This window comes from Budorcas taxicolor, chromosome 1 (genome assembly GCF_023091745.1).
Source record: "Budorcas taxicolor isolate Tak-1 chromosome 1, Takin1.1, whole genome shotgun sequence".
In the NCBI taxonomy this organism is placed as follows: domain Eukaryota; kingdom Metazoa; phylum Chordata; class Mammalia; order Artiodactyla; family Bovidae; genus Budorcas; species Budorcas taxicolor.
The window spans coordinates 164,053,147-164,072,668 of NC_068910.1; the positions used below are offsets into that span (position 1 = coordinate 164,053,147).

At 40.5% G+C, this 19,522-nt stretch overlaps 1 protein-coding gene across 1 annotated transcript in view; it reads left to right on the top strand.

The window, feature by feature from the left end:
• WDR49 (WD repeat domain 49) overlaps positions 1 to 19,522 on the top strand; it is a gene marked incomplete at its 3' end in the record, with an annotated part of 163,306 nt that overhangs the window by 73,973 nt on the left and 69,811 nt on the right. Inside the window, exon 7 of the mRNA XM_052645401.1 lies at positions 6,304 to 6,537. Within this exon, the coding sequence (XP_052501361.1) occupies positions 6,304 to 6,537 (234 nt within the window). The remainder of the gene's footprint in view (positions 1 to 6,303; positions 6,538 to 19,522) is intronic.

The following is a 19,522-nucleotide window of genomic DNA, read 5'->3' on the forward strand; positions in this document are numbered from 1 at the left end:
TTCAGAGAGACAAAGAAACTTACTAGAGTTCACTCTGCAGTAAGGGACAGAGGCAAGATGACAACCGAAGAAGTCTGGCCCTAGGCCTGAAGCCCCCTTTGGAAGGGTTTTTCCCTCTCATTCTGACTCTCCCTCACTGAAAGTATTAGTCCCTCAGTCATGTCCAACTCTCTCCAACTGTATGGACTGTAGCTCGCCAGGCTCCTCTGTCCATGGAGTTCTCCAGGCAAGAATACTGGAGTCGGTAGCCATTCCTTTCTCCAGGGGATCTTCCCCACCCAGGTATTGAACCTGGGTCTCCTGCATTGCAACCAAATTCCTTACCCTCTGAGCAGCCAGGAAAGCCTGATTCTCCCTCACTGAACTGTGTTAATTCTACTCCATGACTGACAGTGGCAACACTGGCATCTGCAGAGCTCCTCTTCCCATTTCCTTCAGTGCTCCTCCACGTGTGTGGCATTTTTGTGCCTTAATTGTCTGTGTTATCTGAACTTGATTTCCTTTAATGAACATCCCTGGTAACGCAGTAAAGAATTTTGTTTCACAAAAAATACATATATTATCTATCTACCTACCTATTATCTATTCATCTAGCTATATAGAGAAAGAGATTGTATTCGTTTTCTTTTGCTACTTTGACAGATAACCACAAACTCAGTGGTTTGCAACAGCACACCTTTTATGTTTTGTAGGTTAGAATGGTAGCCTGGGTCTCACTGGACTAAAATCAACGTACTCACAGGGCTGTCTTCTTTTCTGGAGGCTCTGGAGGAGAATTTGTTTCCTTGCCTTTTCCAACTCCCTTGGTTCATAGCCCCTTTTCTTCATCCTCCAAACCAGGAACGCTGGTGGTGGTTTTAGTTGCTGAGTCGTGTCCGACTCTTGAGAACCCATGGACTGTAGCCTGCCAAGGCTCTTCTATCTATGGACTTCTCCAGGCAAGAATACTGCAGTGACTTGCCACTTCCTTCTCCAGGGGATCCTCCCAACCCAGGAATCAAATCCCAGTCATCTGCATTGCGGGCGAGTGAGCTACCAGGGAAGCCCTAGGCAGAGTTTATCTTACATTCTGTAACTTTAATCTCCCTGTGGTTATATTGTTGTTTAGTCACTTCAGTTCAGTTCAGTTCAGTTCAGTCAGTCACTCAGTTGTGTCTGACTCTTTGTGACCCCATGGGCTGCAGCATGCCAGGCCTCCCTGTCCATCACCAACTCCCAGAGTTGACTCAAACTCATGTCCATTGAGTTGGTGATGCCATCCAACCATCTTGTCCTCTGTCTTCCCCTTCTTCTTCCACCTTCAATCTTTGCCAGCATCAGGGTCTTTTCAAATAAGCCATCTCTTTGCATCAGGTGGCCAAAGTATTTGAGTTTCAGCTTCAACATCAATCCTTCCAATGAATATTCAGGACTGATTTCCTGAGATCCTGGTTGGATCTCCTTGCAGTTCAAGGGACTCTCAAGAGTCTTCTCTAGCACCACAGTTCAAAAGCATCAATTCTTCGGTGCTCAGCTTTCTTCACAATCCAACTCTCACATCTACACATGACCGCTGGAAAAACAATAGCCTTGACTAGATGGACCTTTGTTGGCAAAGTAATGCCTCTGCTTTTTAATATGCTGTCTATGTTGGTCACAACTTTTCTTCCAAGGAGTAAACATCTTTTAATTTCATGGCTGCAGTCACCATCTGCAGTGATTTTGGAGCCCCTAAAAATTCAGTCTGTCACTGTTTCCACTGTTTCCTCATCTATTTGCTATGAAGTGATGGAATCAGATGCCAGGATCTTAATTATCTGAATTTAAGCCTTAAGCCAACACTTTCACTCTCCTCTTTCACTTTTATCAAGAGGCTCTTTAGTTCTTCTTCACTTTCTGCAGTAAGGGCAGTCTGTCTGCCCTTTTCCATCAGAGGGCAAACAGACTAAGAACAATAATCACAGAAAATTAACAATCTAATTACATGGTCCACAGGCTTGTCTAACTCAATGAAACTATGAGCCATGCCATGTAGGGCCACCCAAGGTGGACGGATCATAGGAGAGAGTTTTGACAAAATGTGGTGCACTGAGAAGGGAATGGCAAACTACTTCACTATTCTTGCCTTGAGAACCCCATGGACAGTATGAAAAGGCAGAAAGATAAGACACTGAAAGATGAACTCCCCAGGTTGGTAGGTGCCGAATATGCTACTGGAGATCAGTGGAGAAATAACTCCAGAAAGAATAAAGAGACGAAGCCAAAGCAAAAACACCACCCAGTTGTGGATTTGACTGATGATGGAAGCAAGGTCCGATGCTGTAAAGAGTAATATTGCAAAGGAACCTGGAATGTTAGGTCCATGAGTCAAGGCAAGTTGGAAGTGATCAATCAGGAGATGGGAAGAGTGAACGTCGACATTTTAGGAATCAGCGAACTAAAATGGACTGGAAAGGGTGAATTTAACCCAGATGACCATTATATCTACTACTCTGGGCAAGAATCTCTTAGAAGAAACGGAGTAGCCATCATAGTCAACAAAAGAGTCCAAAATGCAGTACTTGGATGCAGTCTCAAAAATGACAGAGTGATCTCTATTCGTTTCCAAGGCAAACCATTCAATATCATGGTAATCCAAGTCTATGCCCTGACCAGAAATGCTGAAGAAGCCAAAGTTGAACAGTTTTATGAAGACCTACAAGACCTTCTAGAATTAACAATAAAAAAAAATGTGCTTTTCATTATAGGGGACTAGAATGCAAAAGAAGAAAGTCAAGAAACACCTGGAGTAACAGGCAAATTTGGCCTTGGAGTACAGAATGAAGCAGGGCAAAGGCTAATAGAGCTCTGCCAAGAGAATGCACTGGTCATGGTAAGCACCCTCTTCCAACAACACAAGAGAAGACTATACATGGACATCACCAGAGGTCAACACTGAAATCAGATTGATTATATTCTTCATAGCCTAAGATTAAGAAGCTCTATACAGTCTAGGAGACTGTTTTTACTCTCTACTAAAAACAAGACTAGGAGCTGACTGTGGCTCAGATCATGAACTCCTTATTGCCAAATTCAGACCTCAATTGAAGAAAGTAGGCAAAACCACTAGACCATTCAGGTATAATCCCTAACGAATATACAGTGGAAGTTAGAAATAGACTTAAAGGACTAGATCTGATACACAGAATGCCTGATGAACTATGGACAGAGGTTCATGACATTGTACAGGAGACAGGGAGCAAGACCATCCCAAGAAAAAGAAAAGGAAAATGACTGTCTGAGGAGGCCTTAGAAATTGCTGTGAAAAGAAGAGAAGTGAAAAGCAAAGGAGAAAAGGAAAGATATTCCCATTTGAATGCAGAGTTCCAAAGAATAGCAAGGAGAGATAAGAAAGCCTTCCTCAGCGATCAGTACAAAGAAACAGAGGAAAACAACAGAATGGGGAAAGACTAGATATCTCTTCAAGAAAATCAGAGATACCAAGGGAACATTTCATGCAAAGATGGGCTCAATAAAGGACAGAATTGGTATGGACCTAAGAGAAACAGAAGATATTAAGAAGTGGCAAGAATACACAGAAGAACTATACAAAAAAGATCTTCATGACCCAGATAATCATGATGGTGTGATCACTCACCTAGAGCCAGACATCCTGGAATGTGAAGTCAAGTGGGCCTTAGAAACCATCACTATGAACAAAGTGATGGAATTCCAGGTGAGCTGTTTCAAATCCTAAAAGATGATGCTGTGAAAGTGCTGCACCCAATATGCCAGCAAATTTGGAAAACTCAGCAGTGGCCACAGGACTAGAAAATGTCAGTTTTCATTCCAATCCCTAAGAAAGACAATGCCAAAGAATGCTCAAACTACCATACAATTGCACTCATCTCACATGCTAGTAAAGGAATGCTCAAAATTCTCCAAGTCAGGCTTCAACAATATATGAACCATGAATTTCCAGATGTTCCAGTTGGTTTTAGAAAAGGCAGAGGAACCAGAGATCAAATTGCTAACATCTTTTGGATCATGGAAAAAGCAAGAGAGTTCCAGAAAAACATCTATTTATGCTTTATTGACTATGCCAAAGCCTTTGATTGTGTGGATCACAATAAACTGTGGAAAATTCTGAAAGAGATGGGAATATCAGACCACCTGACCTGCCTCTTGAGAAATCTGTATGCAGGTCAGGAAACAACAGTTAGGACTGGACATGGAACAACAAACTGGTTCCAAATAGGAAAAGGAGTGTGTCAAGATTGTATATTGTCACCCTGCTTATTTAACCTATATGCAGATTACCTCATGAGACACACTGGGCTGGAGGAATCACAAGCCGAAATCAAGATTGCTGGGAGAAATAACAATAATCTCAGATATGCAGATGACACCACCCTTACGGCCGAAAGTGAAGAAGAACTAAAAAGCCTCTTGATGAAAGTGAAAGAGGAGAGTGAAAAAGTTCAGTCACTAAGTCATGTCTATTCTTTTGTGACCCCTTGGACTATAGCCTGCCAGGCTCTTCTGTCCGTGGAATTTCCCAGGTAGAATACTGGAGTGGATTGCTATTTCCATCTCCAGAGGATCTTCCTGACCCAGGGATAAAACCCACATCTCCTTCATTGACAGATGGATTCTCTACCTCTGAGCCACTGGGAAGCCCTGTGATGACACTGGACTGGTCCAAATCAACCAGGATTATCTCTCCATCTCAAAGGCCTTAATTTACATTTTCCAAGAATTAGCACATGGATATCTTTGAAGACAATTATTCTTCCTAACACAGTTCAGTTCAGTTTAGTCTCTCAGTCGTGTCCGACTCTTTGTGACCCCATGAATCGCAGCACGCCAGGCCTCCCTGTCCATCACCAATTCCTGGAGTTCTCTCAAACTCATGTCCATCGAGTCAGTGATGTCATCCAGCCATCTCATCCTATGTCATCCCCTTCTCCTCCTGCCCCCAATCCCTCCCAGCATCAGAGTCTTTTCTGATGAGTCAACTCTGTGCATCAGGTGGCCAAAGTACTGGAGTTTCAGCTTTAGCATCATTTCTTCCAAAGAAATCCCAGGGCTGATCTCCTTCAGAATGGATTGTTTGGATCTCCTTGCAGTCCAAGGGACCTCAAGAGTCTTATGTAACACCACAGTTCAAAAGCATCCATTCTTTGGTGCTCAGCCTTCTTCACAGTCCAACTCTCACATCCATACATGACTACTGGAAAAACCATAGCCTTGACTAGACGGACCTTAGTTCGCAAAGTAATGTCTCTGCTTTTGAATATGCTATGTAGGGTGGTCATAACTTTTCTTCCAAGGAGTAAGCATCTTTTCATTTCATGGCTGCAGTCACCATCTGCAGTGATTTTGGAGCCCCCCAAAATAAAGTCTGACACTGTTTCCACTGTTTCCCCATCTATTTCCCATGAAGTGATGGGACCAGATGCCATAATCTTCATTTTCTGAATGTTGAGCTTTAAGCCAACTTTTTCACTCTCCACTTTCACTTTCATCAAGAGGCTTTTTAGTTCCTCTTCACTTTCAGCCATAAGGGTAGTGTCATCTGCATATCTGAAGTTATTGATATTTCTCCTGGCAATCTTGATTCCAGCTTGTGCTTCTTCCAGTCCAGCATTTCTCATGATGTACTCTGCATATAAGTTAAATAAGTAGGGGGACAATATACAGCCTTGACGTACTCTTTTTCCTATTTGAAACCAGTTTGTTGTTCCATGTCCAGTCCTAACTGTTGCTTCTTGACCTGCATACAGATTTCTCAAGAGGCAATTCAGGTGGTCTGATATTCCCATCTCTTTCAGAATTTTCCACAGTTTAGGCTTTGGCATAGTCAATAAAGCAGAAATAGATGTTTTTCTGGAACTCTCTTGCTTTTTCCATGATCCAGCAGATGTTGGCAATTTGATCTCTGGTTCCTCTGCCTTTCCTAAAACCAGCTTCAACATCAGGAAGTTCACGGTTCATGTATTGCTGAAGCCTGGCTTGGAGAATGTTGAGCATTACTTTATTAGCATGTGAGATGAGTGCAATTGTGTGGTAGTTTGAGCATTCTTTGGCATTGCCTTTCTTAATGCAACCATTTTTCTGAGGACTGAGACAAAACAAAATCCCTTCCCTAGAATAGATTACAGTTGAGGAAATACTGAAACAGAGAAGGGATATCCAAAAAAAATGTGTTTTATAAGATAAGGACGAACAGTTAACAGCGCTATGCGGAGCCTACCTGACGTTGAGGGTGAGCTAGAGAAAATTTGGTTAGAAAATTAGAATTATTCTTGACATAGTCCTATGACTCTGTTACTTTTCCTGCAGGTTTTGAGACTCTGGGATATTCAGCATCAACTGTCCATCCAGAGGATCTCTTGCTTTTTCCCCAAGAGTCAGGACTTCAGGTGTCTCTTCCACTTCGATGAAGCCCATGGACGACTCTTCATCTCGTTCAATAACCAGCTAGCTTTGCTGGCAATGAAAAGTGAAGCCGGCAAGAGGGTGACAAGCCACAAGAAGGCAGTCACTTGTGTACTTTACAATTCAGTCTTGAAGCAGGTAATGATGCTTTTCTGTCACTCTCCTAACATGTGCCCACATTCAGTTCCTTAATTCAATCTGGGGACAAATATAGAAAAGGAAAGGTGGGAAAGAAATGATTTAAGCTGTGTGCTTTTCTGCAATAATGTGTATTCAGGTGGATTTGGAGAGTAATTTCATTTTCAACCAGCGACTGCAGCAGCACAGATAGAGTTACTCAGAGGAAGTATTCCAGCTAAAGCAAACACAACATGGAATGTAATTGAACTTATCTTTGTTACCCACTAGTTTGGCTCTTGATGCCAAATGCAAGTGAACTTGGCTGTAAAATTCCCTTTTATGCACACCATCACCATCCCCCTGCATCCTTGTGGAAAGATCTGAAATATGCATGAAATGTAATTAGCAAAGATCCATTTTGCCGACACAGTTTCGGCGAGTGGCTCGCTGTGGCAGGCCCAGAATGTATTCATAATAAAATGATTCTGTTAAATGTGCTGCCACTTGGTATGCAGCTCGAGTGTTGTTTGTCTCCCCACCACGTTAATGACGCTTTGCAGCCTTTGCTTATGGGAGCACTCCCTGCATGTCAATGAGAAAATGGCCTGCTCTGGAGTGGAGATGCCACAGGGACCACAGCCCTTCTTAGAGGACAGGGAGGGCCAGCCTGTGGGTATCGTGGAGGGAGTGGAGCAATCCTTTTCATTGCCGTTGGAGCTTAGTCTGTGGCCATGATCACCCCAGGCCTGACAGTCACCGAACAGCAGGAGGCAAGCCGACGGCCAGTATCCAGCTTATGGCTGATTAAACAGTAACTCCAGCCCATTCTACTTTCCTTTCTGCAGAAGCTTCTGCATCCACGCAGAAATGAGTAGTTCAGATGGTGTGCAACAGGAGGAAAGGCCTTTGTTAGTAATGAGTAGTGTGTCATGTCACTGCTTCAGATACTGTGCTGGTTATTCTAGGAGATGAAAGTCCTTTACAAAACAATCCATTTCGAATTCCATCTGTGGGGGAAACATTCCCTAGTAAATGTTTTACTGAACTGTATGAAGGCAGCCAGTTAATTTGGCTCCCTGGTGGCCACTGAGAGATATATTTCTTTCCAGAAGAATGTTCTGCTAATTGAGATTTGCAGAGTTAAAGTGCTGAGTTTATGTGTAGATGTTATGATCATATATTGCCTGACCATAAGATGAGCAATTTTCCATGAGGAATTCAGGTCTGGAAAAGAAAGTCTGGAATCTTCCATTTGGAATATGAAGATAAAGCCAAAATAACACAAGGATATGCCAGTTATAGGCAACAACAGAATATGCACATGTGGAATATTACATGCAAAGAATCTCTGTACAAATGAGTTGGATATTGATGCCTCTTTTATTTCTGAGGTCAAAAGTATAAATAATTAAATGCAACGTTAAAGTGTGTATAAAGTACGTAGAGCTGTGTATTATACAGAAATGTTTCCTATTATCAGGTAAACTATGGAGAAACACTTTAACATTGTGTAACATTTATAATTGCAAAAATATATATATTGCAGTCAAGTACAAAGGAAACAATATCACCCACAGACCCATCAGCCAGTGATAACTGATCATTTCAAAGTAGTTAGATAAAACAAATGAAACTGTTTTGAACAAGTGTCAGGTGCCAGGAATGAGGATTCAAAGAGTCACATACCAGGAAGTTTCTTCACCCCCATAGTTCAAGGAGATTCAGATACAGAGAATCTTTCCAGAGCTCACTGCTGGGCAAGTGCTCATTACAAGGATTGTGGGGTGCTATCAGGGGACCAGACACATTACTCACTCACAAGGAAACAATGGAGTAGAGCAAAATGAAGAGAGGAAAAATCAAAGTGCTCTCCTTGGAAAGAGGACCTTTCTGCCTGGGGCTGGGTGGGTGACAGTTTAGCAGAGCCCTGAAACCTCCAGTGGGAACCTCTGAAAGGAGAGAATGAAGTAGCTCCAGACAGATGATACAACATGGCCACCTGTTTACGCACAAACAATGCATTTTTTTTCAGGGAGAGGGTTTATTCTGGAGTGACTAGTTTGTGGGTACTTAGCAAATATTGGGAGACTTGAGACAGTGGAGGGAGCTTAGAGTCAGATTGGGAATGTCATTCACTCAATGAACCAAGGTCTAGTCTTTGAAAAATATAGACTTGAGGTTAGAACAGCAATTCTTACAGTGTGATCTCAGATCTCTGGGGAAGTCAGACCCTTTCAAAGGATCACAACTATTTTCATTATAACATTAATCTGTTGTCCACTTTTTCTACTCTCATTGTTTCATGAGTGTACAGTGGTGTTTCCTAGAGGCTATGTGATGACCGATGGCACAATGCGCTTTTGTATTTATGTGTTTTAACAATTTTTTTAAAAATTTTTATTTTTACTTTATTTTACTTTACAATCTCAGTTTAAATTTCTAATATGGTAAATACACGGGTTTCTCTGTTTTTGTCTTTATCTCTATCTCTGTCTCCCAGATAAATAGAAGCTATTTGGATTCTTCAGTACTTTTTAATAGTGTAAAATAAAAAGATCAAAGTTTTGAGAACACAGAGAGAAAAGAGAGTTCAAATGTTTGGCATACTACGTCCTGTGTCTAAGCTTCGGTTTATTGATTTTCAAAAGTGTGTGTGTCTGTGTGTTGGGGGGCAGGCATAGACATGATATGGTAGCAATGGCTGTCTGCAACATCACCTTGCTGCATCCTGCTTCTCAGAGGTAGTTCTCCTTCCTCCCAGGCAGTCAGCCCAGGCAAGTCTCCCCGGTTCCCCCATACCTCTCAGGTTGAAGGGTGATGCTTTTAATACGCCTCTTCCTTATTTACATCTTGATATTTCTTACTCGTTATTTTACCCATGTGACATATGAAAGCAGAAGTTGGAAAGAGTTAGAAAGGCAGAGGGATCCCTGAATAGGGCTTAGCCTCTGGCCCCGTGAGATGAGGAAGTGGTTTTTTCTGCCCCTCTTCTTCTCTGCCACTGCAGTTCTTGCTGCTTAACATTCAGTTCTGGGATCCCTCTCTGGTCCTCTCTGCATCTGACGTCTCCAGGAACATCTGCCACACCTCTCTCCCTTGCATTTCTAGTTGTTATCCAGCTAAACAGTTACCTAAATTCTCACTTTCTCTCCTCCTATGTTTGATAAAAGGGGAAGATTCTTGTCTTTCACTTTCATATTTTCCTACAACTCCCAACACTCTTCTGAACAGCAATGAATGGTCAATTCTAGATTTGGTCAATTGTTGCTATTTCTAAATCTAAGTTCAAAAGGAACCCATGCTTTTTCAGTCTGCTGGTGCTCTTAGGTTATTTGGTTTGGTGTTTTTTGGAAAGACTTTCCCTTTATCTGAATCGAATGAAAACACGACAACATGTTGTCATTTCAACACTTTGCTACACCTTATTATTATTTCATTCTATTTGGTCATCAATGAGAACTTCCCATTATTCCTATTTGAAAGTGACATGGCATATTTCTGTGGCTCATCTTCCTGCCTTTTCGTACCTTCACATCCTAATCTAAGAAAGTGATGTTAAGCCACGCAGGGACTTTGAAAACATACTGTGAGCTTTATTTCACTCAGCAAAGCTTACCCTCTCAGCTAGTGGCAGAACAAGTTGGGACAGGATGAGGGAGTCCTTGGAATGCACAATTTTGAAAGAATCAAAGTCACACAATATCCTGGAGATAGTTCTCATGAATTGTCTTTGCATAGAATTCTTAAGTGAAGCTTTTCTTAAAAACCCATGATTGTTGGGGAACTTTAAAAATATGTTTGTAGATATCATATAAACTGAAAAAGAGAAAATTTCTGACTTATCCTAATGATGTGCTTTTGTAAAACAGGTGATGTTTCAGTGAGTTTTGCATCTAGACATAGTTAGGCTAAATGTAAATAGGCATTATAAAATCTTAACAGTGATATTCACTATTTTTCCCATTGAAATAATTTACTTTTTGTAAAACAATACTTGCTTATTACAAGAAATTACAATAATGCTGTAGAGTTCAAATAAGGAATTAAATATTGCTGAAATATCATCAACATGTTCTAAATACCTCTCTGTGCATAGACTATTTCACCTGAATATGGTTCTATAACCTACATTTTACTCTATGACATATTGGAATTAATTCCTTGTGTCTAATGTAGATCTCCTTCATCATTTTTAAAAAGCAGCACAGAGTCCTGCTGTATGTGTATCATAATTTACTGATCCATTTGCCTTGATGAGCATTTTGCTGTTATGAATTTCTTTATGCATAAATTTATTCACACTCATGACTTTCTCTCTCTAAGGCAAAATCTTAAGAATGAATTTCAAAGTTAAAATATATGTATATGAGATAATTTAGTACATAAATTGCTTCCTGAATCTTACTATGTTACCCAATCTTTAAGAGTAAACACATTAATCATATAAAGAGACATGTCAGACAGCGACTGCCTGGCAGCCTCTGGCAGGACTCCTGTGATCTCTGATATTGTTCCTGTTATTCACCATGGGATGTTGTCTTTGAAAATTTGAAGATTAGACCTTCTTTACCTAGAGTCGTGTTTGTTTCTTGAGGACCAACTTTTACAAGAAACATGATGTCAATCATTCATTTAAAATGGGGTTAGGGTATAATTTTTTAGTGACAGTGCATCTCCTGTCCTCTTTTCTGCACACGATTTTGGGGGAATTGTGATGTTTGAGAGTCTAACCAATTCAATACATAGTTCCTTTGGGAATTGTAAAATCTGAGTAGAGGTAAGTGGACAAGCTTGAGGGAAATTTATCTCCACTTTACAAGACATTATGCCTCTTTAGTGCTTGTATTTAGGGCGAAATCAATGAGTTTCTCCTTTGAACAGAATTAGATGAAGACGGATGAAAGCTTTCTCCTTGCCTGCTTACTGCTGGGCTTCAAGTGACCTGTGTTAATGTGGCTTTTCTTCACTGGTCAGATTAAGGCTGTACTTGGTTACATGTCGATACTGAGGCTATGAGCTCTGGTCACTTGCTGAAGACATAGGAAATGCCTTAGTCTTAAGGGTAGATCAAGGAACTCCCCTGGAGTTCCAGCGGTTAAGACTTCATGCTTCCACTGTAGAGGACCCAGGTTCAATCCCTGGTTGGGGAACTAATATTCTGCTTGCCAACATATATACACACTTACATGTATGTGTATGTACATATAAATAGGTGTTTATTTAAAAGTGATGGCTTGGAAGGAATACCACATTTCAGTGTTACAAAACTAAAAAAGACAAAGGGTATACAGTAAAAATTTCCTTTTATCACTGTTTCTACCTACCAGTTTCCTTTGCTGGAAGCAACTAGTTCATGAGATCCATGAGCACCCTTTAAGGGCTGTTGTATTCAAACACAAGTATATATGTATTTTTTGTCACAAATATGTATACTCACTTTAAAATAGATGTGTATAATAATTCTTAATATTTAAGAATATTAATTATGTGGTTTTACACAAACAGTAGTATGTTATATGCACAGCAACACTGCTCTGTACATTGATTTTCCACCCAACAGTACAGCCTAACGATCATTTTATTTATCTAATTACCCAGAATATCCTCTTTCTTTTTGACAGCTGCATGGTATTCTGTTTAATGGGTATGCCAAATTTTATTAATCAGTTTTTATGGACATTTAGATTGCTTCCAGTATTTTTGTTATACAGATAATATAGTAATTTGAATGCATAAATTTTGGCACTAGTGAGGAAACGTCTGTAAGATAAATTCCTAGAACTAGAATTAGTGGGTCATAGACTGTGTGGATCACAATAAACTGTGGAAAATTCTGAGAGAGATGGGAATACCAGACCACCTGACCTGCCTCTTGAGAAAACTATATGCAGGTCAGGAAGCAACAGTTAGAACTGGACATGGAACAATAGTCTGGTTCCAAATAGGAAAAGGAGCATGTCAAGGCTGTATATTGTCCCTGTGCTTATTTAGCTTATATGCAGAGTACATCATGAGAAACACTGGGTTGGAAGAAACACAAGCTGGAATCAAGATTGCTGGGAGAAATAGCAATAACCTCAGATATGCAGATGACATCACCCTTATGGCAGAAAGTGAAGAGGAATTAGAAAGCCTCTTGATGAAAGTGAAAGAGGAGAGTGAAAAAGGTGGCTTAAAGCTCAACATTCAGAAAACGAAGATCATGGCATCCGGTCTCATCACTTCATGGAAATAGATGGGGAAACAGTGGAGGCAGTGTCAGACTTTATTCTTTTGGGCTCCAAAATCACTGTAGATGGTGATTGCAGCCATGAAATTAAAAGACGCTTACTCCTTGGAAGAAAAGTTATGACCACCCTACATAGCATATTGAAAAGCAGAGACATTACTTTGCCAACAAACGTCCGTTGAAGTCAAGGCTATGGTTTTTCCAGTGGTCATGTGTGGATGTGAGAGTTGGAATGTGAAGAAAGCTAAGCACTGAAGAATTGATGCTTTTGAACTGTGGTGTTGGAGAAGACTCTTGAAAGTCCCTTGGACTGCAAGGAGATCCAACCAGTCCATTCTAAAGGAGATCAGTCCTGGGTGTTCTTTGGGAGGAATGATGCTAAAGCTAAAACTCCAATACTTTGGCCACCTCATGTGAAGAGTTGACTCATTGGAAAAGACTCTGATACTGGGAGGGATTGAGGACAGGAGGAGAAGGGGACAACAGAGGATGAGATGGCTGGAAGGCATCACCGACTCGATGGACATGAGTTTGAGTGAACTCCAGGAATTCGTGATGGACAGGGAGGCCTGGCGTGCTGCAATTCATGGGGTCACAAAGAGTTGGACACGACTGAGTGACTGAACTGAACTGAGAGTGTTTATGTCAGTAACCTTGATAAATATTTTCAAATTTTCTGTATAAAAGCTGCATTTAAATCAACCACATGATAAGAAATGACCCTTTCCTCAGGCTCTCTCATTATCACTGATTCAGCTATTTTTAAAAAGACTTCTTTTTTTAAAAACAATTTTTTAAAAGAACATTTTTAGGTTCACAGCAAAATTGAGATGATCTTGAAAATAGTTGGACATGACTGAAGCGACTTAGCACACATGAACTATGTTGAGTCCTCCTAACCATGAATCTGGATGATCTCTCATTTAAATAGTGTTTTATATCATTCATCAGAGTTTTGAAGTACACCTCATATAGATCTTATACATATTTTGTTAGACTTACATGTATTTCACTTTTGTGGATGTTAATGTACATTGTACTGTGATATTATTTTTAAATTCTACTTGTTCAGTGCTGCTCTATAGGAAAATGATTGACTTTTGTGTATTAACTATGTAACCTGTAATCTTGCAGTAATTGCTTCTTAGTTCCAGGAAATGTTTTTGGTCAGTTCTTTAAGATTTTCTGCACAGAAGACTGGGCTTCTCCAGTGGGTCAGTGGTAAAGAATCCACCTGCAACGTAGGAGACACGGGGTTGAATCCCTCTTTTGGGAGGATCACCTGGAGAAGGAAATGGCAGCTCACTCCAGTATTCTTGCCTGGAGAATCCCATAGATAGAGGAGCCTGGTGGGCTAAGGTCCATAGAATCACAAGAGTCAGACACAACGGAAGCAACTGAGCATGCATGCATGTACATGGAGGATCATGTCATCTGCTTACAGAGGCAGTTTTATTTCTTTCTTCTCAAACTTTATAACTCCCCTTCTTTTACTTTTCTTGTTGCATTATGCCAAGCTTCTGTATAATGTTGAAAAGGTATAATAAGAGGGAACATCCTTGCCTTGTACCTGATCTTAGTAAAAAAGCTGCAAAGTTCTCACTATTAAGTATAATAGTAGCTGTACGAATTTTGTAGATATTTTTTGTCAAGTGAAGGAAAGTTCCCTCTATTCTTATTTTATGAGAGTTTTTAATCATAAGTGGGTGTTAGTGCCACTTGCTATTTTTTTTACCTGTTGATATAATCATGTGTTTTTTCTTTTTCATATCAGTTCAGTTGCTCAGTTGTGTCAGACTCTTTGAGAGTCCATGGACTGCAGTACACCAGGCCTCCCTGTCCATCACCAACTCCTGGAGCTTGCTCAAACTCATGTCCATTGAGTCAGTGATGCCATCCAACCATCTCATCCTCTGTTGTCCCTTTCTCTACCTGCCTTCAATCTTTCACAGCATCAGGGTCTTTTCTAAGCCATCAGGTGGCCAAAATATTGGAGCTTCAGCTTCAGCATCAGTCCTTACAGTGAATATTCAGGACTGATTTCCTTTAGGATTGACTAGTTTGATCTCCTTGCCGTCCAAAGAACTCTCAAGACTCTTCTCCAACACCACAGTTCAAAAGCATCAATTCTTTGCTGCTCAGCTTTCTTTATTGTCCACCTCTCACATTCATATGTGACTACTTGAAAAACCATAGCTTGGCCATAGGGACTTTTGTTGGCAAAGTAATGTCTCTGCTTTTTAATATGTTGTTTAGGTTGGTCACAGCTTTTCTTCCAAAAAGCAAGCATCTTTTAATTTTATGGCTACAGTCACCATCTGCAGTGATTTCGGAGCCCAAGAAAATAGTCTGTCACTGTATCCTTTGTTTCCCCATCTATTTGCCATGTCCTAAAAGATGATACTGTGAAAGTATTACACTCAATATGCCAGCAAATTTGGAAAACTCAGCAGTGGCCATAGGACTGGAAACAGTCAGTTTTCCTTCCAATCCCAAAGAAAGGCAATGCCAAAGATTGCTCAAACTACCACACAATTTCACTCATCTCACACGCTAGCAAAGTAATGCTCAAAATTCTCCAAGCCAGGCTTCAACAATATGTGGACCGTGAACTTCCAGATGTTGAAGTTGGTTTTAGAAAAGGCAGAGGAACCAGAGATCAAATTGCCAACATCCTTTGAATCATTGAAAAAGCAAGAGAGTTCCAGAAAAACATCTACTTCTGTTTTATTGGTTACACCAAAGCCTTTGACTGTGTGGAAAATTCTTGAAGAGGTGGGAATACCAGACCACCTAACCTGCCTCCTGAGAAATCTGTATGCAGGTCAGGAAGCAACAGTTAGAAGTGGACATGAAACAACAGACTTGTTCCAAATCGAGAAAGGAGTACATCAAGGCTGTATATTGTCACCCTGCTTATTTTACTTATATGCAGAGTACATCATGAGAAACGCTGGACTGGAAGAAACACAAGCTGGAATCAAGATTGCCGGGAGAAATATCAGTAACCTCAGATATGCAGATGACACCACCCATATGGCAGAAAGTGAAGAAGAACTAAAGAGCCTCTTGAAAGAGGAGAGTGAAAGAGGAGAGTGAAAAAGTTGGTTTAAAGCTCAACATTCAGAAAACTAAGATCATGGCATCCTGTCCCATCACATTATGGCAAATGATGGGAAATAATGGGAACAGTGACTTTATATTTTTGGGCTCCAAAATCTCTGCAGATGGTGACTACAGCCATGAAATTAAAAGATGCCTAGTCTATGGAAGAAAAGCTATGACTAGCATAGACAGCATGGTGAAAAGTAGAGACATTACTTTGCCAACAAAACTCCGTCTGGTCAAGGCTATAGTTTTTCCAGTGATCATGTATGGATGTGAAGAGTTGGACTGTGAAGAAACCTGAGTGCCAAAAAATTGATGCTTTTAAACTGTGGTGTTGGAGAAGACTCTTGAGAGTCCCTTGGACTGCAAGGAGATCCAACCTGTCCATCCTAAAGGAAATCAGCCCTGAATACTCATTGGAAGGACTGATGCTAAAGCTGAAACTCCAATACTCTGGCCACCTGATGCAAAGAACTGACTCATATGAAAATATCCCAATGGTGGGAAAGATTGAAGGCAGGAGGAGAAGGGGACGACAGAGGATGAGATGGTTGGGTGACATCACTGATTTGATGGACATGAGTTTAAGTAAGCTCTGAGGGTTGGTGATGGACAGGGAAGTCCGGTGTGATTCAGTCCATGGTTTGCAAAATGTTGGACATGACCGAATGACCGAACTGATGGGACCAGATGCCATGATCTTTGTTCTTTGAGTGTTGAGCTTTAAGCCAGCTTTTTCACTCTCACTTTCATCAAGAGGCTCTTTGCTTTCTGCCATAAGGGTGGTGTCATTTGCATATCTGAGGTTATTGATATTTCTCCCAGCAAACTTGATTTCAGCTTGTGTTTCATCCAATCTGGCATTTTGCATGGTGTACTCTGCATGTAATTTAAATAAGTAGGATGACAATATACAGCCTTGATGTACTCCTTTCCCAATTTGGAACCAGTCTGTTATTCCATGTCCAGTTTGGTTTGCATACAGGTTTTTCAGGAGGTGGGTAAGGTAGTCTGGTATTCCCATCTCTTTAAGAATTTTCCAGTCTGTTATGATCCACACAAAGACTTTAGCATTGTCGGTGAAGCAGATGTTTTTCTTGAATTTTCTTGCTTTTTCTATGATCCGTTTGATGTTGCCAAATTTGATTTCTGGTTCCTTTGCCTTTTCTAAATCCAGCTTGAACATCTGGAATTTTTTGGTTCACATACTGTTGAAGCTTAACTTGGAGAATTTTGAGCATTAGTTTGCTAGCATGTGAGATGAGTGCAATTGTGCAGTAGTTTGGACATTGCTTGACATTGTCCTTCTTTGGGATTAGAATGAAGACTGACCTTTTCTAGTCTTGGGCTACTGCTGAGTTTTCCAAATTTGCTGGCATGTTGAGTGCAGCCCTTTAACAGCATCATCTTTTAGTATTTGAAATAGCTCAGCTGGAACTCCATCACTTCCACTAGCTTTGTTTGTAGTGATGCTTCCTAATGCCCGCTTGAGTTCACACTTCAGGATGTCTGGCTCTAGGTGAGCGATCACACCATCATGGTTATCTGGGTCATGAGGATCATTTTTGTATAGTTCTTCTGTGTATTCTTGCCATCTCCTCTTAATGTCTTCTGCTTCTGTCAGGTCTATACTGTTTCGGTCCTTTATTGTGCCCATGTTTGCATGAAATGTTTCTTTGGAATTTCCAATTTTTTTGAAGAGATCCCTAGTCTTTCACATTCTGTTGTCTCCCTGTATTTCTTTGCACTGATCTCTGAGAAAGGCTTTTTTATCTCTCTTTGATATTCTTTGGAACTCTGCATTCAGATGGATCTATCCTTCCTTTTCTTCTTTGCCTTTCACTTCTCTTCTTTTCTAAGCTATATATAAGCCTTCCTCAGACAGCCATTTTGCCTTTTTTTTGACTTCTTTTTCTTGAGGATGGTCTGATCATAGCCTTGTATCTACATTGTTACTAAACTCTGTCTGTCTTTAGTTCTCCAGTACTCTGTCTATCAGATCTAGTCCCTTGAATCTATTTGTTACTTAGATAGCATATTCAAAAGCAGAGACATTACTTTGCCAACAAAGGTCTGTCTAGTCAAGGCTATGGTTTTTCCAGTAGTCATGTATGGATGTGAGAGTTGGACTGTGAAGAAGGCTGAGTGCCAAAGAATTGATGCTTTTGAACTGTGGTGTTGGATAAGACTCTTGAGAGTCCCTTGGACTGCAAGGAGATCCAACCAGTCCATTCTGAAGGAGATCAGCCCTGGGATTTCTTTGGAAGGAATGATGCTAAAGCTGAAACTCCAATACTTTGGCCACCTCATGCGAAGAGTTGACTCATTGGAAAAGTCTCTGATGCTGGGAGGGGTTGGGGGCAGAAGGCGAAGGGGATGACAGAGGATGAGATGGCTGGATGGCATCACAGACTCGATGGATGTGAATCTGAGTGAACTCTGGGAGTTGGTGATGGACAGGGAGGCCTGGCGTGCTGCGATTCATGGGGTCACAAACAGTAGGACATGACTGAGCGACTGAAATGAACTGAACTGAACTGAACTGAACTGAATAATTGTAAGGGATTTGATTTATGTCATACCTGAATGGCCTAATGGTTTTCCCTAGTTTCTTCAATTTAAGTCTGAATTTTGCAATAAGGAGTTCATGATCTGAGCCACAGTCAGCTCCCAGTCTTGTTTTGCTGACTGTATAGAGCTTCTCCATCTTTGGCTGCAAAGGATATAATCAATGGTGATGTCCATGTGTAGAGTTGTCTCTTGTGTTGTTGGAAGAGCGTGTTTGCTGTGACTTGTGCGTTCTCTCGGCAAAACTCTGTTAGCCTTTGCCCTGCTTCATTTTGTATTCCAAGGCCAAACTTGACTGTTACTCCAGGTATCTCTTGACTTCCTACATTTACATTCCAGTCCCTTATGATGAAAAGGACATCTTTTGTGTGTGTGTATGTGTGTGTGTTAATTCTAGAACGTCTTTTAGGTCTTCATAGAACCGTTCAGCTTCTTAAGCATCAGTAGTTGATGCATAGACTTGGATCACTATGATGTTGAATGGTTTACCTTTGAAACAAACAGAGATCATTTTGTCATTTTTGAGACTGCACCCACATTTTGCATTTTGGACTCTTTTGTTGACTATGAGGGCTACTCCATTTCTTCTAAGGGGTTCTTACCCACAACAGTAGATGTAATGGTGATCTGAATTAAATTCACCTGTTCTGGTGAATGATATGATTATATTGTATTAATTTTATGATGATATTGCATTGATATGATGGTTTGTATTAATATTCAGAAGTTGAACCAATATAATGCTTCTTATGCTTTGTTGGATTTGAAATTATTTTGTGGAGTATTTTTGCCACTATGTTCATGAGGATATAGATCTATACTTTTCTCTGCTTGTATGTCTTTGTCTGATTTTGGTAATGCTGGTAAAATGAGCTTAGAAGTATTTCCTCTGCTTCTTTTCCCTGAATAAGATTGTATATAGTTGGCATAATTCCTTCCTTAAATGTTTTGTAAAACTCATTAATGAATCACATCTGCTGCTTTCTGTTTTGGAAGACTATTAGCTATTGATTTAATTTCATATATATATATGCCTATTCAGACTCCTTCTTATGTGAGTTTGGATAGATTATGTCATTCAACAAATTAGCCCATTTC